This window comes from Papio anubis, chromosome 7 (assembly GCF_008728515.1).
Source record: "Papio anubis isolate 15944 chromosome 7, Panubis1.0, whole genome shotgun sequence".
Lineage (NCBI taxonomy): Eukaryota > Metazoa > Chordata > Mammalia > Primates > Cercopithecidae > Papio > Papio anubis.
Genome location: NC_044982.1, coordinates 146,433,170 through 146,458,703, shown reverse-complemented (window position 1 = coordinate 146,458,703; position 25,534 = coordinate 146,433,170). Strand labels below are relative to the sequence as shown.

At 46.4% G+C, this 25,534-nt stretch overlaps 2 protein-coding genes across 12 annotated transcripts; one reads left to right on the top strand and one right to left on the bottom strand.

Moving 5' to 3' along the window:
- Positions 1-1,650: 1,650 nt before the first annotated feature.
- CCDC32 (coiled-coil domain containing 32) lies at positions 1,651-14,637 on the bottom strand. Of its 9 annotated transcripts, none has more exons than XM_017960523.3 (5): positions 14,293-14,637; positions 13,821-13,954; positions 12,025-12,280; positions 5,515-5,689; positions 1,651-2,412 (listed from the first exon to the last, which is right to left on the bottom strand). In XM_017960523.3, exons 2-5 carry the CDS (start codon positions 13,821-13,823, stop codon positions 2,256-2,258), a joined length of 591 nt encoding a protein of 196 aa, XP_017816012.1. In that variant the 5' UTR covers positions 13,824-13,954; positions 14,293-14,637; the 3' UTR covers positions 1,651-2,255. The 9 variants fall into 9 exon arrangements, with proteins under 9 accessions (XP_017816012.1, XP_017816013.1, XP_009208199.1 ...); XM_017960524.3 differs by having other exon boundaries at positions 5,515-5,671; positions 14,293-14,627; XM_009209935.4 differs by lacking the exon at positions 13,821-13,954 and having other exon boundaries at positions 12,025-12,275; positions 14,293-14,636.
- A 4,921-nt stretch (positions 14,638-19,558) lies between these two features.
- On the top strand, positions 19,559-25,255 carry RPUSD2 (RNA pseudouridine synthase domain containing 2). 3 transcript variants are annotated; one of them, XM_003900775.5, is made up of 3 exons: positions 19,559-20,180; positions 22,713-23,009; positions 24,319-25,255. In XM_003900775.5, the coding sequence occupies exons 1-3, from the start codon at positions 19,758-19,760 to the stop codon at positions 25,051-25,053; spliced, it is 1,455 nt and encodes a 484-aa protein (XP_003900824.2). In that variant the 5' UTR covers positions 19,559-19,757; the 3' UTR covers positions 25,054-25,255. The 3 variants fall into 3 exon arrangements, with proteins under 3 accessions (XP_003900824.2, XP_009208206.2, XP_003900823.2); XM_009209942.4 differs by having other exon boundaries at positions 19,560-20,117; XM_003900774.4 differs by having other exon boundaries at positions 19,560-20,363.
- Positions 25,256-25,534: the final 279 nt, after the last annotated feature.

Below are 25,534 nucleotides of genomic sequence, written 5' to 3'. Positions count from 1 at the left end.
TCCCATCTCTACAAAAAATATAAAAAATTAGCTGGGCATGGTGGTGTGCACCTGTAGTCCCAGATACTCGGGAGCCTCAGGCAGGATCACCTGAGCCCAGGAGGTCAAGACTGTGGTGAACTGAGACCATGCCACTGCCGTCCAGCCCTGGTGATAGAGTGAGACCCTGTCTCAAAAAAAAAGAAAAAGTTTAACCATTAGTCAATGGAAAGAGAGGAAAGGGCCAGGCATGGTGGCTTGCACCTGTAATCCCAGCACTTTGGGAGGCCAAGGTGGAAGGATAGCTTGAGCCCAGATGTTCGAGACTAACCTAAGCAAAATAATGTGACCCTGTCTCTATAAAAAAATTTTTTTTAATTAGCCAGGCATAGTGGCACATGCCTATAGTCCCAGCTACTCAGGAGAAGCTAAGCCAGAAGGATGGATTGAGCCTGGGAGGTTGAGGCTGTAGTGAGCCATGACCGTCACTATATTCCAGCTTGGGTGACAGACTGAGGAGACCTTGTCTCAGAAAAACAAAAAAAATAAGGAAAAAAGAGGAAAGTATATTTGAATATTACAATAAAAATATTCGTATCACTAAGCAAGTATATGGAACAACCTAATTGGTTCCTGTCTTTTCGGGCAAGGCAAATACTTGATTTAGAAATGAGCAAACAGTAGCTGGGTGTGGTGGCTTGCACCTCTAATTCCAACTACTCAGGAGGCTGAGGTGGGACGATCACCTGAGCTCAGGAGTTTGAGGTTACAGTGAACTATATGATTGTACCACTGCACTGCAGCCTGGGCAACAAAGTGAGACCCTGCCTCAGGAAAAAAAAGAAAAAAAAAGCAAATGTTCTCAGAAGATTGATTGATTTATTCTATTTTTTCTTTTGGCTCCTCTCTGGATCTGAAGATTTTTACAGCCACCCTACTGATCATTAGGGATTTGTAAACTATTACCCAGGAAGAAGGCCCATGGAGCAAAGGCCTCAGAACACCAAAGTCTGGACTGTCTGAGGGCACATGCTAATAACAGGAGTGTGGCAAAGGTGGCCAGCTCCCGTGGCTTGGCATGCATTAGTCTTTACCTCCTGCTGCCTGGAACATCCCTCCGGGAGGAATCGAGTCAACAGCACCACAGACACTGCTATTCCGTTGAGAAAAGTTTTACATGGACAACATATACTGATCATGAACACGATAAACAGGGAGGGAACCTCGGGCTCAGCCAGGGAAGCTGCCACAAGGAAGACGTTTGGAACTATCCAGGAGTAGTGTCAAACACTAACACCATATTTACAAGTCTAATTTGGAACCTGGCCCTTTTTTTTTTTTTATTTTTTTTTTGAGACGGAGTCTTGCTCTGTCGCCCAGGCTGGAGTGCAGTGGCGCAATCTCGGCTCACTGCAAGCTCCGCCTCCCGGGTTCACGCCATTCTCCTGCCTCAGCCTCCCGAGTAGCTGGGACTACAGGCGCCCGCCACTGCGCCCGGCTAATTTTTTCTATTTTTAGTAGAGACGGGGTTTCACCATGGTCTCGATCTCCTGACCTTGTGATCCGCCCGCCTCGGCCTCCCAAAGTGCTGGGATTACAGGCGTGAGCCACCGCGCCCGGCGAACCTGGCCCTTTTTAAGTGCAGGAGGAAGTTGGAGGAGAAGCCATGCATGAAATAAAAAATATATATACACAGACATAAACACCCACATTTTCACACTTCTTTTCTCCGCAAGGAACAAATGAGAGAAAGAAGGCCAGCCTCCCTCTCTGGAGTCCGTACACTTACTACAGATTTGTTAGAAAAGCCCCAGATGGGGCTTGGATTCAAGGAGCAGACTTCACTCTTACTGGCCCCACTCACCCGTGACAGTTCACCAAGGGAATGCTTGGGACACAAGCATGAATGTCCAGAAGAGGCAAGAAAATATATGGCTCACTTAACTTACACATTACACATGAGGGGCCTCAGTTTCTCCAAGTACTTTCACATTCGATCCTTAGCAGACTTCTAATCTGCAGTGACAGAGCTCAGTCAAGCTGAGACACAGAGGAAAGCAGCATTTTGATCCAGCATGCACTGGGTCAGTCACTTCACCCAAGACAGTCACACATGCCAGCCCCAAGTAAGTCCCTGGGGGCTTGCAGCTGTTTTCTTTGTGGAGTGAAATTTGGGTTTTTTCCCTCAGTGGATTTCTCCCTGCTGCTGCCGCTGAGCTCCACGCTGCTCCCTCTGGACCCGAGACAGCTGCTCCACGTGTGTGAGTGTGTGTAATTTACTGCTCTGCTGCTGCTGGTTTGTCCCCGGCTGCTGGCTCGTCCTTGGCCACTGGCTTCTCAACCTGTGACTCTGGAGGAATCAGATACTGGACCTCCTCTGTGCTGACGGCTACTTTATCCGGCTGCAGCCACCTCTTGAAATGTTCCAAGGTGCTATGAAAGGGCAGAAGAAAAGGGTGGCTGTGTCAGACCTCACTGATTAATTACTTAATGATTATCTCAGTTACTCAAACACTACCTTCCCGCCCACCAGCAATTTCTTCCTACAATTGTTTTTCACTGCTAACCTGGGGAGTACAAGGATACTCCTATGGCAGCTGTGCATCCTGGCAGCTCTGCGCATAATTTACCCCATAGTGGGCACTTTGGCTACAGGCAGCAGTAGGCCCCCTTCGAATGCAGAGCCTCTGAAGGCTTGATGAGAACCGCTGAAGAGTGTATGCCTCAGTCCTAAAGACCTAAAGATAGGTCTTTTTTCACTCAAAACAGGAGAGGAAAGAAATTGTCAAAGGGAAGAAACACTCAAATAAATACCAAATTATTACTGAGGCAAAAATCCGAGTATCTTTTACCTCTTATAGCTGAGGCAGTCTGGGACTCAATTATAGCACTTACTTGCACTCAGTGATTTTTTTTGTTGTTTTTTCTTTTTGTGGGTGTTTTTGTTTGTTTATTTCATCCTATAGCAAGTCCCTAAGATAAAAACATCTGAGCAGCAAATATTCCCCACAAGAGACTGACCACTATGCCAGAGGGCTCTCTTTTTGTCTGGATCTATAGGGAGAGTAGAGATGTAATTGTCAAGCTCAAGGTCCCCTACCGACCTTCCTTACAGGACCCTATACCCTAAAGCTATTAGACATTCACAGTACAATATAAATGACTAGAAATAATGTAAACCTTATTCAATGCTCCTCAATAGCACAAAGTCTCAACCCAAGAATGAATACCGTAACAGCAGATTTTAGGCCTCTCTTGGTGTATGGGGGAATTATGTTTTGGACAGCTGGATTTCTCAGCCCATTACTCCCTTGCCAAAAGCATACCACAAGGAGGATCACCTACCTGGCCCTCACATACGTGAAGACCTATACAACCCCATTATAAAATGGCCTCTGTTTAAAAGATAAACTTTGAAGAACTAGTGTTTCCTGGTGTTTTTTCTGGACAATGATAGAGAGAAACATTCCCACAGATGTAGGCTCTGGGGAAAAATCTAAATGTCAGAGGGCAATGAGAGCAGCTGATTGACTCTAGTGCTCACAGCTCAGGGGAATCAGGTGTGACACAGCATTTAATCTTCATTTACCACACTTTTCATAAAATTGTTCAAATTATTTCCATAGAGAAGGGAAAATCCACATTGTTTTACATATTGATAAATACATAGGAACATGCTGATCTGATTTCAGAGAAAGAGGATTTCTACTTGAGAATGACACGGGAGAAAGTTTTGTCTTTTCTTCTCAGAGCTGGAGAGAAGGGAGGTATTCAGGGGGAGAAAGAATATAAGTAAATACAAAATTATCAGTGGGTCAGGAGTCTGCATCTTCAAATCTCCTATGTTTGGAGCAATTTAAGACTTATATTAGGTTGGACCTTTAGAGATAGAAAAGAGCAAAATGTATATGATTTCCTGAACCCTCAGAGGAGAGTTGGCCTGACCTTAGATGCTACACTGATTTTGAAGCATCTAGAGGCATGCTCATTCAGCATTTGAGATAATGTAAGTGAAAGTATTTTGCAAATTTGCAAGTAAATGTACATATGAAGTTTTATTCACATACTGTCCTGATTTCAGCAGCAGTACTTCTGACATGATGGGACTCTGAACACCAATGTCCATATGTTGCAAACCTATGGACAAACCCTAAGACCTTTTGTTAAAATTCAATTTTTTACTCCCCCCATTGATTTTTACTTTGAATAATTTCTTACTAACTCTAAAATTCTGTTAGAAAGGATAATATTAGTAACACTTCTATAGTGCTTACCATGTGCTAGGCATTGTTCTATACCCTTTACATATAGTAACTTGTTTAACCCTCATAACAACTTACGAGATAAGAGCTGATTGCTCCCATTTCACAGATCAGGAAACTGAGGCACACACAGGTTACTTACCCAAGAACATACAACCAGTAAGTGGCAGAGCCGATTTCCTGAGTGTCGAGCCCCATTCCTCCTCACTGGGGCAGGGCAGCATGTCCTCTCTACCTCTCTATCTTTCTGCATCTAAATTACTTGCATCTAAACTACTTTCTGCATCTAAACTACTGTTCAAGTCCTGCCTCCCTCTATGGCAAAACACCAAAGCCAGGAGGGAGCTCAGCGGTCTCTCAATTCCCAAAGCACGTTCTGTCACTTCTACTAAACTGGCCCTTCTCTTATTACTGCCTGGTATTGTTACATATATTTGTCATCTGCCCGCAAGTAGTTTTGAGGACAAAAACAAATGGGTCTAGAACTTCCTTATACCATTCCCTCCATGATGCCAAAGCACAGTGCTATCACACAATGGATGCTTAATCAATTCATTCAGTCTACATAAATTCATTCAGTGGCTACAATCTGACAAAAATTCTGTAAGGCAGGCCGAGTGCAGTGGCTCACACTTGTAATCTCAGCACTTTGTGAGGCCAAGGCAGGCAGATCACCTGAGGTCAGAAGTTCAAGACCAGCCTGGCCAACATGGTGAAACCCCATCTCTACTAAAAATACAAAAATTAGCTGGGTATGGTGGCACACGCCTGTAGTCCCAGCTACTCAGGAAGCTGAGGCACAAGAATTGCTGGAACCCAGTAGGCAGAGATTGCAGTGCGCCAAGATCGTGCCACTGTACTCCAGCCTGGGCAACAGAGCAAGATTCCATCTCAAAAAAAAAAAAAAAAAAAAAAAAAAAATTTGTGGGGCAGTGGAAATTCAGAGGTAAGAAGAGAGAGTTCCAGAAAATAATCTCTCTGAAGAGTAAATGGTTTTTACTTTTGTTACAGTAACATGTTTTCCAAACCTCATGAGAAACAATTCAAAAACATAAGAGAGATTGATTAATTACTACTTTCTCAAGTCACTGCATACTTAAAAATGAACACAATGGTTTATCCTTAACTCTATTCATATGTGACCAACATGTAGCTGCAGTATTTGGCTCTTGGCAAAGAAGTCTGTTCTTAAAAATCTACTGCTGGGCTAAAAACAAATAGAACAACTACATAAAGGCTGATTTCAGCTGGGACTAGATGGGGAATCGATTACCTCTCATCAGAATCAAGTCCATCCACAAAGAACTCTGAAGCTAACTTCTCCTGGAGGAACCGATCCCAGCATTCCTTCTTGGCTTGGGCCAGAGTTCGAAGCATGTCCTTGGAAGTCACTTCCTGATTTAAACCTTTGATTCTTCTTAGCTTCTTCTCTAGAGAGAGAAGTAGAGCTTAATAAGGAAAATGAGTATGACATGAAATTTTAACTAAATCTAAAACTCAAAATACCAACTTAAAAAAATATCTGATGAGGACATCCACACTCCCTGCCAAAGAGGTCATTTTTTAAGGACAGATAAAAGGGAATTGAACAGTCTTCTTTTTTCCTTCACAAAGTCCTCACCCTGCATTGTATCAAATAAATGTTTAACCCGAGAAAAGGGAAAAGCCATAGGTTCTCATAAATAAATCAATGGCTTGTTTTCTTTGAAATCACATAGGCCCAGCAGGTATCTCTCTAAGGAATGGTTGTTTTCCCTGGTTTGACATGTGTATACTACTGTCTTTTTTCAACTCCTTGAAAATAATCTGTCAGGAGTAAGTGGTTTTTCTTTTTGTTACAGTAACATGAAGTGGTTTCCAAATCTCATGAGAAAGAATTAGAGAAAATGATGAAAGATCCAACGGTTCATTAGGTATTAAAATTGACTTGATGAGAATTCAATAAGAGACCTTTAAAATCTCTATGTGTGATTAAATTCTTGATAAAAAGAATCTCCCAACATTTTTAAAGTTGCTCAACTTGTGGCCTGGATGTTGGAGTCTAACAAAAACAAAAGACTTCTAATCCCATGACAGTGCTCCATATGGCTTCTTGATGATAGAGGTTAAATTACTCTTGTTTGCATTTTAACTCTAATTGTCTAACAGATTTCCCCTTTTGAAGAATGTAAGAAAGGACATCACCATTTACCGTCTGCCTTAATTTAGTTTTGCCTTCAACTATAAGTACATAGGTAAATGATGGCATGGTGGGGTGGTGAACATCAAGCTTAGAGCCAATAGAAACTATGATTTGCAGTTCTGTTTTCATTTCTAAAAAAGTCACATCAGCTAACACCCACTGATCAAAACAAATACCTTTTGTTCCTGTTATTACCACCGTGAACTCAACCATGTTAAAAAAAACCTGCAGTTGATAAATGTTAAGTATTTGCAGGGTTTGTTTTCTCCTTGAGGATATAAAAAGGGTTATCCATAGCATACATTTAAGTTTTTAATTACTGCTGTTATCAGTGGATTCTCTTTGATATAAGTTATTTAGCAATAAAAACAATCTTCATATTGTCTGGCCTCAGTTATCAAGGTGGAAGGTACTCTTTTGGGCCGGAAAAGGTCCTCCCCTCTCTACGTATGCTGAGTCCCTGGTCAGGTGTGATTTCAACAGGGCAGGCAGAAACAGGCACTAACACATCCCTGTCTGCCGCTGTCTCCCAGTCCGTGCCATAGGCAACAGAAATGACTCTTATTTTCTTCAGAGATAAAAACTTCTTTTTTTTTTTGAGACAGAGTCTCGCTGTCACCCAGGCTGGAGTGCAGTGGCCGGATCTAGCTCACTGCAAGCTCCGCTTCCCGGGTTTACGCCATTCTCCTGCCTCAGCCTCCCGAGTAGCTGGGACTACAGGTACCCACCACCTCGTCCGGATAGTTTTTTGTATTTTTTAGTAGAGACAGGGTTTCACCGTGTTAGCCAGGATGGTCTCGATCTCCTGACCTCGTGATCCGCCCGTCTCGGCCTCCCAAAGTGCTGGGATTACAGGCTTGAGCCACCTCGCCCGGCCCGAAAACTTCTTAACTGACTTTAGAAAAGATCATTAACTTTCCAAGCCAGTCTTCACTAATCAGAATCATCACTGTCTTCATTAAACTTTTTCTTTCTTTTTTTTTTTTTTTTGAGATGGAGTCTCGCTCTGTCACCCGGGCTGGGGTGCAGTGGCATGATCTCACTCAGCTCACTGCAAGCTCCGCCTCCTGGGTTCAAGCGATTCTCCTGCCTCAGCCTCCCAAGTAGCTGGGATTACAGGTGCACACCATCACACCTGGCTAATATTTGTATTTTTAGTAGAGACAGGGTTTTGTCATGTTGGCCAGGATGGTCTTGAACTCCTGACCTCATGTGATCTGCCCGCCTCGGCCTCCTAAAGTGCTCTCTCTCTTTCTCTTCCTCTGTCTCTTTTTCAAAAAGGTCTTGCTCAGTCACCCAGGCTGGAGTGCAGTGGCATGATCACAGCTCACTGTAACCTCAAACAACTGCTAGGCTCAAGCAATCCTCTCACCTCAGCCCCCTGAGTAGCGGAGATTACAGGCATCTACCACTTCAGGCTAATTTTTAAAAATATTTTTGTAAAGACAGTCTCACTATGTTGCCCAGGCTGGTCTCAAACTCTTGGCCTACATGTGATCCTCCCACCTCGGCCTCTCAGAGCGCTGGGATCATAGGTGTGAGCCACCATGCCTGACTTCCATGAAAGTTTCTTAGAAGCCCTCGTCATAGAGCACCAACAAGCCAAAGGATCTGGTTCTTTAGCTTTATCCGATTGCTGCCTCTTCTCCTTATCATCATTAAACAGATGCTTTGGCTACCACATACAGAATTTTCATCCCCTAGGCCATGGCTGCAAGCATTGCTATCCTATCTTTGGTGGCTTCCTGGCAAATTTCACATTACTCCCTATCTTTCTATCACTCCACCTATGTTTTTCTCATATCTTCTTCCTCCAGTACATCATTAACAAAATCCCTTTTGTTTTTGCAAGATATTTCTTAGCTATTATGCAAGCTCTCTTCTGACTCTTCTTTCCGTCTTTCCTCAGAAGCTCCTTCTACCTGAATTGCCTTTCCTTCCTCAAAAAATTATTCCCACATTTGCAACTGATCTTCGACAAAGCATACAACAACATAAATTGGGGAAAGGACACCCTACTTAACAAACGGGGCCGGGCGCGGTGGCTCAAGCCTGTAATCCCAGCACTTTGGGAGGCCGAGACGGGCGGATCACGAGGTCAGGAGATCGAGACCATCCTGGCTAACACGGTGAAACCCCGTCTCTACTAAAAAATAAAAAAAAAAATTAGCCGGGCGAGGTGGCGGGCACCTGTAGTCCCAGCTACTCGGGAGGCTGAGGCAGGAGAATGGCGGGAACCCGGGAGGCGGAGCTTGCAGTGAGCTGAGATCTGGCCACTGCACTCCAGCCCGGGCGACAGAGCGAGACTCCGTCTCAAAAAAAAAAAAAAAAAACAAAAACAAACGGTTCTGGGAAAACTGGCTAGCCACGTATAGAAGAATAAAACTAGATCCCTGTCTCTCACCTTATACAAAAATCAACTCAAGATGGATATGACTTGAAATCTCCAAAATTCTAAAAGAAAACCTAGGAAAAACTCTTCCAGATATTGGCCTAGGCAAAGATTTTTTTTTTTTTTTTTTTTTTTTGAGACGGAGTCTCGCTCTGTCGCCCAGGCTGAAGTGCAGTGGTACTATCTCGGCTCACTGCAACCTCTGCCTCCCAGGTTCAAGCGATTCTCCTGTCTCAGCCTCCGGAGTAGCTGGGACTACAGGCATGCGCCACCACGCCCAGCTAATTTTTGTATTTTTAGTAGAGATGGGGTTTCATCATGTTGGCCAGGATGGTCTTGATCTCTTGACGTTGTGATCCACCTGCCTTGGTCTCCCAAAGTGCTGGGATTAAAGGCATGAGCCACCGCGCCCAGCCTAGGCAAAAAATTTATGACTAAGATCCCAAAAGTAAATGCAACAAAAACAAAAATAAATAAATGGGATCTAATTAAACTAAAAAGCTTCTGTACAGCAAAAGAAATAATCATCAGCATAAACAGACAACCCATGGAATGGGAGAAAGTATTTGCAAACTATGTATCTAACAAAGGACTAAAATCCAGAATCTACAAGGTGCTCAAACAAATCAGAAAGAAAAAAACAAATAATCCCATCAAAAAGTGGGCAAATGATGTGAATAGACATTTCTCAATGGGATTTGAGAAGATATACAAATGGCTAACAAACATATGAAAAAATGCTCAGAATCACTAATCATCAGGAAAATGCAAGTCAAAATGATGAGATACTACCTTACCCCAGCCAGAATGGCCACTATTAAAAAGTCAAAAAACAATAGATGTTGACATGGATGTGGTAAAAAGAGAATCCTTATACACTGCTGATGGGAATGTAAATCAGTACAACCTCTATGGAAAACATATGGCAATTTCTCAAAGAACTAAGAGTAGATCTACCATTTGATCCAGCAATCCCACTACAAGGTGTTTACCCAAAGGAAAAGAAGTCATTATATCAAAAAGACACCTGCACACATGTTTCACAATTCATAATTGCAAAGATACAGAAGCAACCTAAGTGCCCATCGAGCAATGAGTGGATAAAGAAAATATGGAATATATACACCATAGAAGACTACTCAGCCATAAGAAAGAATAAAATAATGTCTTCTGCAGCAACTTAGACGGAGCTGGAGGCCATTATCCTCTAAGTGAAGTAACTCAGGAATGGAAAACAAAATGCCATACGTTCTCACTTATAAGTGGGAGCTAAGCTATGGGTACACAAAGGTATACAAAGTGGTATATTGGCCAGGCACGGTGGCTCACACCTGTAATCCCAGCACTTTGGGAGGCAGAGGCGGGTGGATCACGAGGTCAGGAGTTCGAGATCACCCTGACCAACATGGTGAAACTCTGTCTCTACTAAAAACACAAAAATTAGCCAAGCGTGGTGGCAGGCGCCTGTAATCCTAGCTACTGAGGAGGCTGAGGCAGCAGAACTGCTTGAACCCATGGGACAGAGGTTGCAGTGAGCCGAGATCGTGCCACTGCACTCCAGCCTGGGCGACAGAATAAGACTCCGTCTCAAAAAAAAAAAACAAAAAACGACAAAGTGGTATACTGGACTTTGGAGATTCAGAAGTGGGGAGGTTTGGAGAGGGGTGAAAGATAAAAAAACTACACATTGGATACAATGTCCACTACTTGGGTGATGGGTGCACTAAAATCTCAGACTTCACCACTGTACAGTTAATCCACGTAGCCAAAAACCGCTTGTACAGCAAAAGCTATTGAAGTAAAAAAATTAGGGCCAAGCGCGGTGGCTCACGCCTATAATCCCAGCACTTTGGGAGGCCAAGTTGGGCCTTACTCCCAGGTTTGGTTTCATGAAACATGGATGGATCTCATGGTTGTTCCACAATAAAAGGATATTACAATTCTAAAGACTGCCCATCACTGCCCTAGACTGATATTTCCTTTTCTCCTAGCATGGGACAATTTGAATCTCTTTCCTGTGTTTGGAATCTCTCTAGATACTTATACTATGGCCACAGGACAGGGTACTGAAAATGTGTTCAGGAAATATTTTTAAAATAAAATGGCTAACAAGAGGCAGAATGAATCTTATGTCAATGTGCTCCCATTCTCAACAATCAATCAATTTATTACGTTTTTCAAACTCTAGCATCAGAAATCACATGTAGCCCTGGGGCCATCACATTTTCTTGCAGGATGGCATAAGGTTTAACACTTTTGTTATTTGAATATATGGGCAACCAACAGTAGGCAAGAGGGTTCTACAGAATGCTAAGAAATCAAACGGCATTTAGATGAACTGGTCAGAAGCAGGAAGTGACAAAAACTGTTTTAAGAGCTGCTCGGCTAGTGGCGGTGGCTCATGCCTGTAATCCCAGAGCTTTGGGAGGCTGAGGTGGGTAGATCACCTGAGGTCAGGCATTTGAGACCAGCCTAGCCAACATGGTGAAATGAAACCCCATCTCTACTAAAAATACAAAAAATTAGCCGGGTGTTGTGCCAGGCGCCTGTAATTCCAGCTACTCAGGAGGCTGAGGCAGGAAAATCGCTTGAACCCGGGAGGCGGAGGTTGCCGTGAGCTAAGATCGCACCATTGCACTCCAGCCTGGGCAACAAGAGTGAAAGTCTCAAAATATTAAAAAAACAAACAAACAAACAAAAAAAAAAAAAAAACAAGAGAAAAAGATCTGTTCAAGGAAAACGGGGCTGCTTCCCAACAGCCAGCTTGAAACATCCCTTGGAATTATATCTGACAGATACATGTGACAGGAATAACAACAACACAAAAGGGTAGGAAACCGGCGCCGTGGCTCACGCCCGTAATCCCAGCACTTTGGGAGACTGAGGCAGGCAGATCACGAGGTCAGGAGATCGAGACCATCCTGGCTAACATGGTGAAACCCCGTCTCTACTAAAAATACAAAAAATTAGCCGGGCGTGGCGGCAGGCGCCTGTAGTCCCAGCTACTCGGGAGGCTGAGGCAGGAGAATGGCGTGAACCCGGGAGGCAGAGCTTGCAGTGAGCCGAGATCGCACCACTGCACTCCAGTCTGGGCGACAGAGCGAGACTCCGTCTAAAAAAAAAAAAAAAAAAAAAAGAAAAAAAAGAACAGGAAACCAAGTTTGATGTAACAGAACTTCAATATGCTTACCTAGAGCCGTCCAACTTACCTAGAGATGCTAAATACACTTCTGAATCCTGCAAGGGAGCCCAAGGCTTTACAGCTGGCTGGACGGCAAAGTCAGCCACCTCCCTCTGGCCTTCACCTTCAGGGTAAGAATCCACAAAGGAGTCTGAGAAGGAATTGTTGGCACCATCTTCTTGGTCAGGATTTGGCAGACAGGAACAAATTTCAGCCCAGAGATCCTGGCCAGATCTTGTGGCTGTAGAGTCAGCGCTCTCAAACATTTTCATCTGGAATCTGCGCTATAAAACAGAAGCTCAAGTGAGTAAGAACTGGCTTTAAGAATACAGCATAAGGTTGGGCACAGTGGTTCACGCTTGTAATCCCAACACCTTGGGAAGCTGAGACAGGCAGATAATTTGAGGCCAGCAGTTCGAGACCAGCCTGGGAAACATGGCAAAATCCCATCTATACTAAAAATACAAAAATTAGACAGGTGTGGTGGCACATGCCTGTAGTCCCAGCTACTCCGGAGGCTGAGGAAGGAGGATCACCTGAGCCCAGGAGATAGAGGCTGCAGTGAGTGGTGATCACGCCACTGCACTCCAGCCTGGGTGACACTGCGAGACCCTGTCTCATAAATAAATAAACAAAATAAAAATAAAAATGGAATTCCTGGCCAGGTGCAGTGGCTCACGCCTGTAATCCCAGCACTTTGGGAGGCCAAGGCGGGCAGATCAGGAGGTCAGGAGATCGAGACCATCCTGGCTAACACAGTGAAACCCCATCTCTACTAAAAATACAAAAAATTAGCCGGGCGTGGTGGCGAGTGCCTTTAGTCCCAGCTACTCGGGAGGCTGAGGCAGGAGAATGGCCTGAATCTGGGAGGTGGAGCTTGCAGTGAACCGAGATCCCGCCACTGCACTCTAGCCTGGGCGACAAAGCGAGACTCCGTCTCAAAAAAAAAAAAAATGGAATTCCTACAAGCCATACACAAAAGGCAGATACTGTGATTCTGCTTATATAAGGTACCTGAGTAGTCAAATTCATAGATACAGAAAATAGGATGGTGGGAGCTGGGAGGTAGAAAGAATGGGGAGTTACTGTTTAATGGGTACACAGTTTCAGTTTGGGAAAATGAAAAAGTTCTGGAGATGCATGGTGGTTATGGTTGCACAACAATATGAACACCACTGAATCATACACAGAAAAATAGTTAAAATGGTCAATTTTGGCCGGGCGTGGTGGCTGACGCCTGTAATCCCAGCACTTTGGGAGGCCGAGGCCGGTGGATCACGAGTTCAGGAGATCGAGACCATCCTGGCTAACACGGTGAAACCCCATCTAGTTTTTTTGTAAAACTACAAAAAAAAAAAAAAATTAGCCAGGCGTGGTGGCGGGCACCTGTAGTCCCAGCTACACGGGAGGCTGAGGCAGGAGAATGGCGTGAACCCGGGGGGCGGAGCTTGCAGTTATGCTGCATGTTAATTTTATGCTACATGTATTTTAACACACACACAAACACACGAATCTCTAGGGCATTTCCAGCGTGGACAACCAGCCTGCACTTTTCTCCAAAGATCTCCAAAATGCCACAGTTCTATCCCCAGTCAATTAAATTATTTTTTCTTTTCTTTTTTTTTTTTTTTTTTTTTTGAGACTGAGTCTCGCTCTGTCGCCCAGGCTGTAGTGCAGTGGCACTACAGATGAAGATCCTGGTTGGTAAAAAGTGTCTGTCAGAGTACTGTCACAATGCAAGGGCTATGTGCTCAGCGCATGCAGTTCAGCCATATGCCTCACGTTCTTATTTTAATACAAACACTGAAAGGTAGGTATTCTCACCATTTTACAGATGAAAAAACAGGTTCAGAAGGGTAACTTGCTCCAGGGCACATTATTGATATGTGGGGAATCCTTGAATGGAAACCAGATCTGTACTGCTCCAGAATCCATGTTTTTATCAACTACTATCCTGCCTGTTTGGAAAATATAACGAAATCAGCCCAAGCAAGGGCAGGTAGGAAAAGCTATGCAAAGAGCCCGGAGGCTTTTATAACTATCTAGGCATATAGTATAGGCTGACACCTTTCAAGAGGGGACTTAGAGATCAGGAAGGCTGCCTGAGGCAAGGTCTGAATAAAGCCAGGAGACAGAGCACAGCCAGCGTAAAGGCCGGAAGTAAAAGGGACAGATATGCGACGGCGGTCCTGGGTGAACTGATGTCTAGGGCTACAGTGAACCCCCAACCCGAAGTCGTCTGAAGCCACCCAAAACCAAAACTTTGTTCACACCAGAGTCCCGCATGGCCCCTTACCCCAGGGCAAGGCGTCCAGAACCGCGCAGGAAATTCCGGCGTCCAGATCCCAGGCCTCAGTCGCTCAGGTCTCTAGGGCTGTCTGGACGGGATGAATCAGGTCCCAAGGCCTCTATGTGGTATTCCAGGGCCGGGCCAGAGTGGGAGATCCAAAACGCTGGGCACCCCAGCCCCTCCTCACTTACCGCAACAGCTGCCCAGTAAACGCTTGGCTCAGCTCTGTCGCCTGCAGCCAGGAGGAAATCGGGAGGGGCGGAGTCACCTAGTGACGGAGCCCAGGAGTCCTCCAACTACCTTCCCACCCGACGATGTTCTGTGCGTCGATTGGTCGAGAAGAGTTCAGCGGGGTGAAGAAGTGAGGAGCAGCAAGAGGCGAACGGTGGGCGGGGCTCTGGTTGCCGGGAAACGGTGAAGTCACGTGCCCCGAGCAATGCCCCTCTTCCCCTCCCGAGGGCCGGGTTGATTCCTTGTAGATCCAGAGTTCCAGTCCCTGCTTGGATAGGGAAGTCCAGTTTCGAAGACTTTTGACTTTTCCTGGTCGCCAGAGCCAGTTCACCTCCTCCACAATTCTCTCTGCCGGTGTTTTGTCTTCTAAAAATTTCACCCCTTCGTTACCCAAGTTAGAGCACTTCCGCGGCTCTTTCCTTACTCTCCCAGCAGACCCATGTCTCATTCATCAAATTATGAAGCTTTCCTTTATTCATTTAGTCAGTAGATACCAGGTTCCTGCTGTGTTCTAAGCATTGTGTTAAGCGTGAATTTAAGACACATGTAACTTGGTAATCCTGGAGATCCTTACAGCTTAGTAATGTAGGAAGGGGGTCCGCCATGGAGGCATGAAAGTTTACAAATAACAGTAAACAGTTATAGACGGCCGGGCGCGGTGACTCACGCCTGTAATCCCAGTATTCTGGGCGGCCGAGGCGGGTGGATCACCTGAGGTCAGGAGTTCGACACCAGCCTGGGTGAAATATGGTGAAACCCTGTCTCTACTAAAAATAGAAAAATAAACTGGGCGTGGTGGCACATGCCTGGAATTCTAGCTACTCGGGAGACTGAGGCAGGAGAATCGCTTGAACCTAGGAGGCAGAGATTGCAGTGAGCCAAGATCGCGCCACTGCATTCCAGCCTGGGCAACAGAGCAAGAGTCTGCCTCAAAAAAAAAAAAAAAAAAAAAAAGAGGTTATACAGTATATGATGGAAGTGTGGCCAGAGTACATAAAGGAGACAGTGGTCATGAGAAGTGTGTGTCAGAATGCTTTGTTGTTGTTGTTAAAGGAGACGACCTTTGGTATCCTTCAGAGGATGGATAACCAGCTTGTTCACTGAGATACAACCCCTCCCCATCCCCAACTTCCAGGGTCAACACCAGTTACTCTCTGCCAAGAGACATGTGATGAAAGACATCAGCCGGCCGGGCGCGGTGGCTCAAGCCTGTAATCCCAGCACTTTGGGAGGCCGAGACGGGCGGATCACGAGGTCAGGAGATCGAGACCATCCTGGCTAACACAGTGAAACCCCGTCTCTACTAAAAAATACAAAAAACTAGCCGGGCGAGGTGGCGGGCGCCTGTAGTCCCAGCTATAGGGAGGCTGAGGCAGGAGAATGCTGCAAACCCGGGAGGCGGAGCTTGCAGTGAGCTGAGATCCGGCCACTGCACTCCAGCCTGGGCGACAGTGCGAGACTCCCTCTCAAAAAAAAAAAAAAAGAAAGACATCAGCCAACCATCAGCAGAAGTAACTTGGCTGAGGAAATAGTTTTCACTCCAGCCTGGGTGACAGAGCAAGACTCCGTCTCAAAAAAAAAAAGAAAACGAAAAAGAAAACAACAACAACAAAAACAACACAGTGTTAGGATTACAGATGTGAGCCACTGCGCCCAGTTAAAATCAAATTTAAAATTCAGTTTCTGGCCAGGCTCGGTGGCTCACGTCTGTAATCTCAGAATTTGGGGAGACTGAGGGGGGTGTGGATCACCTGAGGTCAGGAGTTCGAGACCAGCCTGGCCAATATGGTGAAACCCTGTCTCTACTAAAAATACAAAAATTAACTGGGCGTGGTGGCACATGCCTATAATCCCAGCTACTCAGGAGGCTGAGGCAGGGGAGAATTACTTGAACCCAGGAGGCAGAGGTTGCACCACCACGCCTAGCCTGTAATCCTAACACTTTGGGAGGCCAAGGTAGATGGATTGTTTGAGCCCAGTTTGAGGCCACCCTAGGCAATGTGGCAAAACCTCGTCTCTACTAAAAATACAAAAAATTAGCCGGTCATGGTGGCACATGTCTGTCGTCTCAGCTACTAGGGAGGCTGAAGTGGGAGAATCACTTCAGTTTGGGAAGTCGAGGCTGCAGTGAGCCAAGATCATGCCACTGCACTCCAGCCTGGGTGATGGGAGTGAGATCTTGTCTCAAAACTTTTTAAAATTTTAATTAATTTAAATTTAATTAGCCACATGCGGCTATTGTACAGCACATGGCTAATGGTGACCCTATTGTATACCACAGGATTGAAGAATATTAAGTAGTTCACAGAACCTCAAGGTGGGTGGAGAGTCAGGCTTTAGCTCTGTACAGCCAGGAACAGTATCTAAACCTCACTGAGAGACTGCTCAGGGAACACCCCCATGGTCACTGAACATATATAGCTGGCCTTATTTGTTGATTAGGCACTTGACACAAGAACCTCCCCTACTGTTGGCCTCCCAGATTAGATGCCTCCAATGCTACCTTGTTAGACATGGATTTGACATTGGGCCTGCTTCCGGGGTTGTGTGCCTCTGAACCAAAGCCTCTGTCTAAGAGATACAGCCCAGGTCAAATGCCTATGTCCAAGCTGGCAGAGAGTGTGAGAAGGCTCTGGCTTCTACCTCTTGGGGGCAGTAATGTAATGTGAGAAATTCCCCACCCAAAACAAAGGTTTTCAGAAGATGCTGCATGTTTATAGAATATGACAAATGTCTACTCTACATGGTCTATTCTAGTGCTTCTCAAGCTTTAATATGCAGAAAAATCACCTGGGGATCATGTTAAAGTGCAGATTCTCATTTAGTAGGTCAGAAGGGGAGGAGGAACAAGATTCTGCTGTTTTCTGTCTCCACAGTTTTGCCAGGCACTAGTTCGAGTATTTTACTTGAATTAACTGATTTAATTCTCCCACCCCAATCCTATGGAACAAAGAGGCTAGCTAAGAATACATACTTTCTTTTGGATAAGGTTCTGCTCTCACTGTAAATATCTTAATGAGATGACACATTTGAGAGATGATGTCCCTCCTGTGAAGTAGTTTTGCTCTAACATACCCCACAATCAATGGAAAATTCTACCTCTTATTTCTGGAGGTGGTCAGGAATCAGACTTTTCAGCATATGGAGTTCTGCAGCTGTGAATACCTCAGCTGCAGTCCCTCAGTTAGTTTAGTGAGACTGATGACTTGAAGAAGAAATTTAGCTAAAAAAGATTTCCCTTTCTCCTCTCCAGAATACAAATACCTAGGACAAGAATTACACTGTGTCCTTTTTGTTTGTTTGTTTTTGTTTTTATTTTTTGGCAAACTAACATTGAAATGCCTCCTTATTTGGAAGAATCACACTCTGGATATCAAAGAGGGTTAGATTCTTGGCCGGGCGTGGTGGCTTATGCCTGTAATCACAGCACTAATAATATAAAAATTAGCCGGGTGTGGTGGCGGGCGCCTGTAGTCCCAGCCACTCGGGAGGCTGAGGCAGAAGAATAGCTTGAACCCGGAAGGCTGAGATTGCAATGAGCCGAGAAGGTGCCACTGCACTCCAGCCTGGGCAACAGAGCAAGACTCCGTCTCAAAAAAAAAAAAAAAAAGGCCGGGCGCGGTGGCTCACGCCTGTAATCCCAGCACTTTGGGAGGCCGAGACGGGCGGATCACGAGGTCAGGAGATCGAGACCATCCTGGCTAACACGGTGAAACCCCGTCTCTACTAAAAAATACAAAAAACTAGCCGGGCGAGGTGGCGGGTGCCTGTAGTCCCAGCTACTCGGGAGGCTGAGGCAGGAGAATGGCGTAAACCCGGGAGGCGGAGCTTGCAGTGAGCTGAGATCCGGCCACTGCACTCCAGCCTGGGCGACAGAGCGAGACTCCGTATCAAAAAAAAAAAAAAAAAAGAGGGTTAGATTCTTCCATCTCCAGGCACTCTGGAAGTGAGGGCTTAGACCAGTGAGGTTTGGCTGATGGAAGTCCTCCCCTGCAGGACTCTGAACGCTGGGAGAGGGACACAGAGACACAGGGAGATTTAGGGGTCTCCAAGGGGTGGCAGGGTTGCAGGAAAAAGGGTCCTTTGGCACAACATAGTGTCTTGTGTCTATTGCATCCCAAATGGGTTTCTTCCCTGACATGCCTGAAGCCAGGCTCTCAAAAGGCTTGGTTTCCTTTGATTTGGCCCTTTTTCTGAGCCTATTCTCCAGGTATCTTGTGAATTCTATGAGGCACTAATATTATTTCCGTAATTCCCTCTCTGATTAAGTTAACCACAGTTGGTTTATTTTGCACTTAAGAACCCTCGCAGCCGGGCGCGGTGGCTCAAGCCTGTAATCCCAGCACTTTGGGAGGCCGAGAGGGGCGGATCACGAGGTCAGGAGATCGAGACCATCCTGGCTAACACAGTGAAACCCCGTCTCTACTAAAAAAAATACAAAAAACTAGCCGGGCGAGGTGGCGGGCGCCTGTAGTCCCAGCTACTCGGGAGGCTGAGGCAGGAGAATGGCGTGAACCCGGGAGGCGGAGCTTGCAGTGAGCTGAGATCCAGTCACCGCACTCCAGCCCAGGCGACAGAGCGAGACTCCGTCTCAAAAAAAAAAAAAAAAAACCCTCGCAATATATCCTCTGATCTATTTGCAGTTTTAATCTCAGGATGGAAGCATATGGGAGGCGAATGGGGATCCCTAATCCTTCTCATGCTGTTAGGGGGAAACAGGTGTGAACACATTGCTTCTGGGGTGGGCTCGTGTGTGTTCTAAATACATACATAACAATCTTACTGAGATATAAGTCACATACTATAATATTGACCCTTTAAAAATACACAATACAGTGAGTTTTAGTATATTCGCAGAGCTTAGCAATCTTTATTCTGGTTGTTTTTGTTTTGTCTTAAATAAAGCTCCTTTCAAGAGTTTCTCCAGACCCAAGGAATTACTCGGAATCTACACGACCTTCTCCTGCCGTGGCCTTACACGGAGCAATTCCAAGGGTTTCCTTTATAAATAACGTCGTATCTCCCTAATAGGAAGACGTCTGAGTAAGGTCACTTTTGGTGAGACATTTACAATCTCTCAACTCTACGCGCACTCAATTCACCTAATTTAACTCGAGTACCTCAACTCAATTCGCTCACTCACCGCAGACCCCGCCTCGGGACTGGGCCTCCCTGATTCGCTGGGGCCGAGTGACGTCCTCAGATTGCGACTCTGGGAGTGGAGTGGGGGCCGCGTGGTTATGTGGCTGGGCGGCCGCGGATGGCTCGGGGTTCTCGGTCATTGGCGCTGGGACCTTCGGCGCCCTCGCTTTGCCAGGACTTGGAGTGGCTTTAAGGGCCCAATGGCAGAAACACTGTCTACCCAGGTTGGGACAGCGGGCGGGCTGAGGGCTCCGCATCAGCAAAACGGTGACGCTGGTGGCGACGCGAGGGTTGAGCCGTCCCTGGGGTCCCCGAAGCCGGCTGGCCGGGAAGTGGAGCCGGCCCCAGTAGGCGGGGAGTATCCCTCGGCTGTAGCCCCGGGCCCGGGCAAGCGTAAGAAGCGACGGGGCGCAACCGGGGAGCGTGTCGTGCCGCCCCCGAAGAAGCGGCGGACAGGGGTGAGCTTCGGAGATGAGCACTTTAAAGAAACCAGTTATTACTTCGAGGGCGGCCTGCGTAAGGTGCGGCCCTATTACTTTGACTTCCAGACCTACTGCAAAGGTCGCTGGGTGGGCCACAGCTTGCTGCACGTCTTCAGCACCGAGTTCCGAGCTCAGCCCCTGGCCTACTACGAGGCCGCGGTCCAGGCGGGCCGCCTGCACCTCAACGAGAAGCCGGTGCAGGACCTCAACATCGTGCTCAAGGTGGAGTCCTGATGGGGCTGGCCAGAAGCGGGAGAGGAAAAGGGGCAGGGTTTTTTGTTGTTGTTGTTGTTGTTGTTTTTGTTTTCTGTTGTTATGGTTTTTTTTTTTTGAGACGGGGTCTCGCCCTGTCACCCAGTCTGGAGTGCAGTGGCCGGATCTCAGCTCACTGCAAGCTCCGCCTCCCGGGTTCACGCCATTCTCCTGCCTCAGCCTCCCGAGTAGCTGGGACTACAGGCGCCCGCCACCTCGCCCGGCTAGTTTTTTGTATTTTTTAGTAGAGACGGGGTTTCACCGGGTTCGCCAGTATGGTCTCGATCTCCTGACCTTGTGATCCGCCCGTCTCGGCCTCCCAAAGTGCTGGGATTACAGGCTTGAGCCACCGCGCCCGGCCTGTTGTTACGTTTTTTAGGCTTAGTGAGGCATAGGTAGTTGATTAAAATCACGTCAATTCTAGACCGCGCGCGGTGGCTCACGCCTGTAATCCCAGCACTATGGGAGGCCGAGGCGGGTGGATCACGAGGTCAGGAGATCGAGACCATCCTGCCTAACATGGTGAAACCCCCCCTCTCTACTAAAAATACAAAAAAATTAGCCGGAAATGGTGGCGGGCGCCTGTAGTCCCAGCTACTCTGGAGGCTGAGGCAGGAGAATGGCGTGAATCCGGGAGGCGGAGCTTGCAGTGAGCCGAGATGGTGCCACTGTGCTCCAGCCTAGGTAACAGTTCGAGACTCTGTCTCAAAAAAAGAAAAAAAAAAAAATCATGGCAATTCTAAAGCGTTCTCGCTTTCAATTGGAACACTTTTTTAGCCCGCGTTTCCCACCTCCGCAAGTGGACAGCGGCTCTGTGCTTCAGGAGTCAGCCTGTTTATCCTCTTCCTCAAGGCAGCTTCCTTGTTTCCAAGGGACAGAAGTTGGAATTCTCATAATTCCTTTAAACACCGTCTTGTGGCAAGGGCACTGATCACTTTACCCTGCGTTGTAGATCTCCGTGCAAATAGTAATAATAGGGGCTATCGTTTATGTCTCTTTACTGTGTGCCAGGCACAAAGTTAAACATTGTATGTCCACTAACGTCTAATTCTAATGACAACCTTGTGAAGTAGGTATTGCTACTCCATTTTACCTCTGAGGAAACTAAGGAAACTCACAGGGGTAAGGCCACAAATAGTGATACTACCAAAGCCTGTGTTCCTGTAACTACTACTTAAACTGTTTAACATAGAGCCTGATATGTTAACAGAATTGTGAGATGTCAGGGATAGAGACTAGAATTGTTTAGCCCAGTGCTTTGACTCCTTTAAAATTCCATCACAGGTATGAGGTACTAGACACCCCTGTCAGAAGTAACACTCTTTACCTGTCAGTAACACTGGTTTACCATGGTTGTGAGTGGAGAAAAGGCGATTACAGCATTTGGGAAATGGGTGGTTTTGGAGTAACTTGTTTCATTGATCAAGCGATTTGGGTCAATATATCATAAATTGATGAATTCCCTCTCCTATCCCAATTTCTAAAAGCACAGATCTGGTCTAACCCTCACATTCCACAGGAAACGAAGACCCAGAGAGGATAAATGACTTGCCCAAGAGCATGTCACAAGCCTGTGGCAAATCCTGGTCTACAGCCCATATCCCTGGACCTAAACCTTAGTTTTGTTTGTTCAAGATCGTGATCAGTGATGATTTATGAAGGTTTTTTCCTCCATTAAAAAAATTTTACCTTTATTATTATTATTATTATTTTTTGAGACAGAGTCTTGCTCTTTCGCCTAGGATGGAGTGCAGTGGCGCGATCTCAGCTGACTGCAAGCTCCGCCTCCCAGTTTCAAGCTGTTCTCCTGCCTCAGCCTCCCAAGTAGCTGGGATTACAGGCGCCCGCCACCATGCCCGGCTAATTTTTGTGTTTTTAGTAGAGATGGGGTTTCACCGTGTTGGCCAGGATGGTCTTGATCTCTTGACCTTGTGATCCACCCACCTCAGCCTCCCAAAGTGCTGGGATTATAGGCGTGAGCCACTGCACCCGACTAAAAAATTTTACTTTTAAAATACCTTTATTGTAGAGAAAATAACAATTAGCAAAACCAAAAAACATTCATAATCTCACCACCCAGAGATAACACAGTTAACATTTTTGTATATGTCCTTCCAGTACTTTTTTCAATGCCAGCTATCTGCCTGTGTCTGTCTATACTTTTACAAAATGAGATCATACTCTGCACACTGCTTTTCTGCCCAAGATATGCTTTCACCATTTTTCCATGTCATTAAGGAACAGGGGAAGCTGGGTGTGAAGTTGACTGATTACAGGCTGCGGTCCCTGGGCTGACTTATTACCATATGTCTTTGACAGGACAATGATTTCTTGCGGAACACAGTGCACAGGCATGAGCCACCAGTCACAGCAGAGCCCATTCGCCTGCTAGCTGAGAACGAAGATGTGGTGGTTGTAGACAAGCCTTCCTCCATTCCCGTTCACCCCTGTGGCCGCTTCCGACACAACACAGTTATCTTCATCCTAGGCAAGGAGCACCAACTGAAGGAGTTACACCCCTTGCATCGGCTTGACCGCCTTACCTCAGGGGTGCTTATGTTTGCCAAGACAGCTGCAGTCTCTGAGAGAATTCACGAGCAGGTTCGGGACCGGCAGGTGAGTCAGGCTTTTGTCTCCACAGGCCACTTCTTGGGCTCACGAATGCTCTGTATCAAAAGGGCATCACGTAGTTCTAAAGTGGTCCTTCATATTTATCTGGCAATCCTTCCTACCTTAAGGCAGGTCAACACCTAAAGTGCCAAACGCAGGATATCTCATACGTTTCAAAAAAATCTTTAGAGATGGCATACACTGCCTCTCTTAGTAGTTTGCTATTTTGAAGCTTTAAGATGCTGACAAGGCCAGGCATGGTGGCTCACACCTGTAATCCCAGCATTTTGGGAGGCTGAGGCAGGAGGATAGCTTGAGCCCAGGAGGTTGAGACCAGCCTGGGCAAAATAGGGAGACCCTGTCTCTACAAAAAAAAAAAAAAAAAAAACTTAGCTTGGCATGGTGGCACATGCCTGTGGTCCCAGCAACTTGGGAGGCTGAGGTAGGAGGATTGCTTGGCCGTGGGAGGTTGTGGCTGCAGTGAGCCATGATCGTGTCACTGCTCTCCAGCCTGAGCTATAGAGCAAGACTCTGTCTCAAAGAAACAAATTAACATAAGAAAATGCTGAGCAAGGCTTTTAAGATTATGGGAGAGCCTGCTTGGTGAAAAGATTCTAGATGTAGTTGGAAAAGGCTTGGGTAGAAGAGTTTAATGGTATTGATTGTTGTCCTGAGACTTGTAATTCTGAATCTGAATCATAATACATTTATTGAGTGCATACTCTATACCAGGCTTAGTATCAAGCACATTACAGCCTAACTTACTGACTGCTTATCACAGCCCAATGAGGTAGTTGATTTTCTTTTCTTTTCTTTTCTTTTTTTTTTTTGAGATGGAGTTTCGCTCTTGTTGCCCAGTCTGGAATGCAATGGTGCGATCCCAGCTCACTGCAACCTCCGCCTCCTGGGTTCAAGCGATTCTCCTGCCTCAGCCTCCCAGGTAGCTGGGATTACAGGCATGCGCCACCACGCCTGGTTAATTTTGTATTTTTTAGTAGAGACAGGGTTTCTCTATGTTGGTCAGGCTGGTCTCCAACTTTCGACCTCAGGTGATCCACCCGCCTCAGCCTCCCAAAGTGCTGGGATTACAGGTGTGAGCCACCACACCCAGCCGGTAAATGCTTTTCTAATTTCACATTTTCTAGATGAGTTAGTAAGATTTAGAGGTTAAGTAATGTACCCAAGATCACAAAACTGGCAAATGGTAGAATTGGAGTTTGAATCTTCTGAGACTGGTCCTTATCACTCCACAAAGGGTTTGGACTCCATGAATTTAGGCTTTGTACTGACTTTCTCCCTCTTCCCTCCTATGTAGCTGGAGAAGGAGTACGTGTGCCGGGTGGAAGGGGAGTTCCCCACTGAGGAAGTGACCTGTAAAGAACCCATCTTAGTGGTGTCTTACAAAGTAGGGGTGTGCCGTGTAGATACCCGGGGCAAGCCCTGTGAGACAGTGTTCCAGAGGCTAAGCTACAATGGCCAGTCCAGTGTGGTACGGTGCCGGCCACTCACAGGCCGCACACACCAGATTCGAGTCCACCTTCAGTTCTTGGGCCATCCCATTCTCAATGACCCCATCTACAACTCAGTTGCCTGGGGTCCCTCCCGAGGCCGGGGCGGCCACATTCCCAAGACAGATGAGGAATTGCTACGGGACCTGGTAGCAGAGCATCAGGCCAAACAGAGCCTGGATGTGCTAGATCTCTGTGAGGGTGACCTGTCCTCAGGACTCACAGACTCTACAGCCCCCTCCTCAGAGTTGGGCAAGGACAGCCTGGAAGAGTTGGCTGCAGCTGCCCAGAAGATGGAGGAAGTAGCTGAGGCAGCCCCTCAGAAGTTGGACACAATAGCCTTGGCACCAGAGAAGGCAGTTGAAACAGATGTCATGAATCAAGAGGCAGACTCACTCTGTGCAGAGTGCCGGCTGGTTCGACAGGATCCCTTGCCCAAAGACCTTGTGATGTTCCTACATGCCCTACGCTATAAAGGGCCAGGCTTTGAGTACTTTTCACCAATGCCTACCTGGGCACAGGATGACTGGCAAAAAGACTGAGGGGTGTGGCCAATGGAGGGATTGCTTCTTGGGTTGTGACAAGGATGGGCTATAGGGCAAGGGCTGACCCCGTGGGCTGGTACTTGGGGTTTCTATAGGAGTGAGGTCGGGCTTCTAAAGAGACCTGCTCATACTTGCTACCTTCTTACAGTGGGAATTTGGAGATTTTTTGGTTTGTAAATATATCCCTTTTTCTAACATATTTTGTGTCTGGTTTTCTTCCTGCTTTTTTATTGATGTAAAATTCACATAACATAAAATTAACCACTTTAACTGGCCAGGCACAGTGGCTCATGGCTATAATCCTAGTACTTTGGGAGGTAGAAGTGAAAGGATCATTGGAGTCCAGGAGTTCAAGGTTAAAGTGAACTGTGGGCCAGGCATGGTGGCTCACGCCTGTAATCCCAGACTTTGGGAGGCCACGGTCAGGAGGTAGAGACCATGGTGAAACCCCGTCTACTAAAAATACAAAAAAATTAAC

What these genes read in the sequence shown, in the direction of transcription:
- CCDC32 (XM_017960523.3), bottom strand. An exon ending in AGTGTATTTAGCATCTCTAG is followed by an intron (nt 5,690 to 12,024) that starts GTAAGTTGGACG and finishes TTCCTTATTAAG; the next exon opens with CTCTACTTCTCTCTCTAGAG. An exon ending in GGACTTGATTCTGATGAGAG is followed by an intron (nt 2,413 to 5,514) that starts GTAATCGATTCC and finishes GCCCTTTCATAG; the next exon opens with CACCTTGGAACATTTCAAGA.
- RPUSD2 (XM_003900774.4), top strand. Translation starts at nt 19,758, where the DNA reads ATGTGGCTGGGCGGCCGCGGATGGCTCGGGGTTCTCGGTCATTGGCGC. An exon ending in ACCTCAACATCGTGCTCAAG is followed by an intron (nt 20,364 to 22,712) that starts GTGGAGTCCTGA and finishes TGTCTTTGACAG; the next exon opens with GACAATGATTTCTTGCGGAA. An exon ending in AGCAGGTTCGGGACCGGCAG is followed by an intron (nt 23,010 to 24,318) that starts GTGAGTCAGGCT and finishes CCTCCTATGTAG; the next exon opens with CTGGAGAAGGAGTACGTGTG.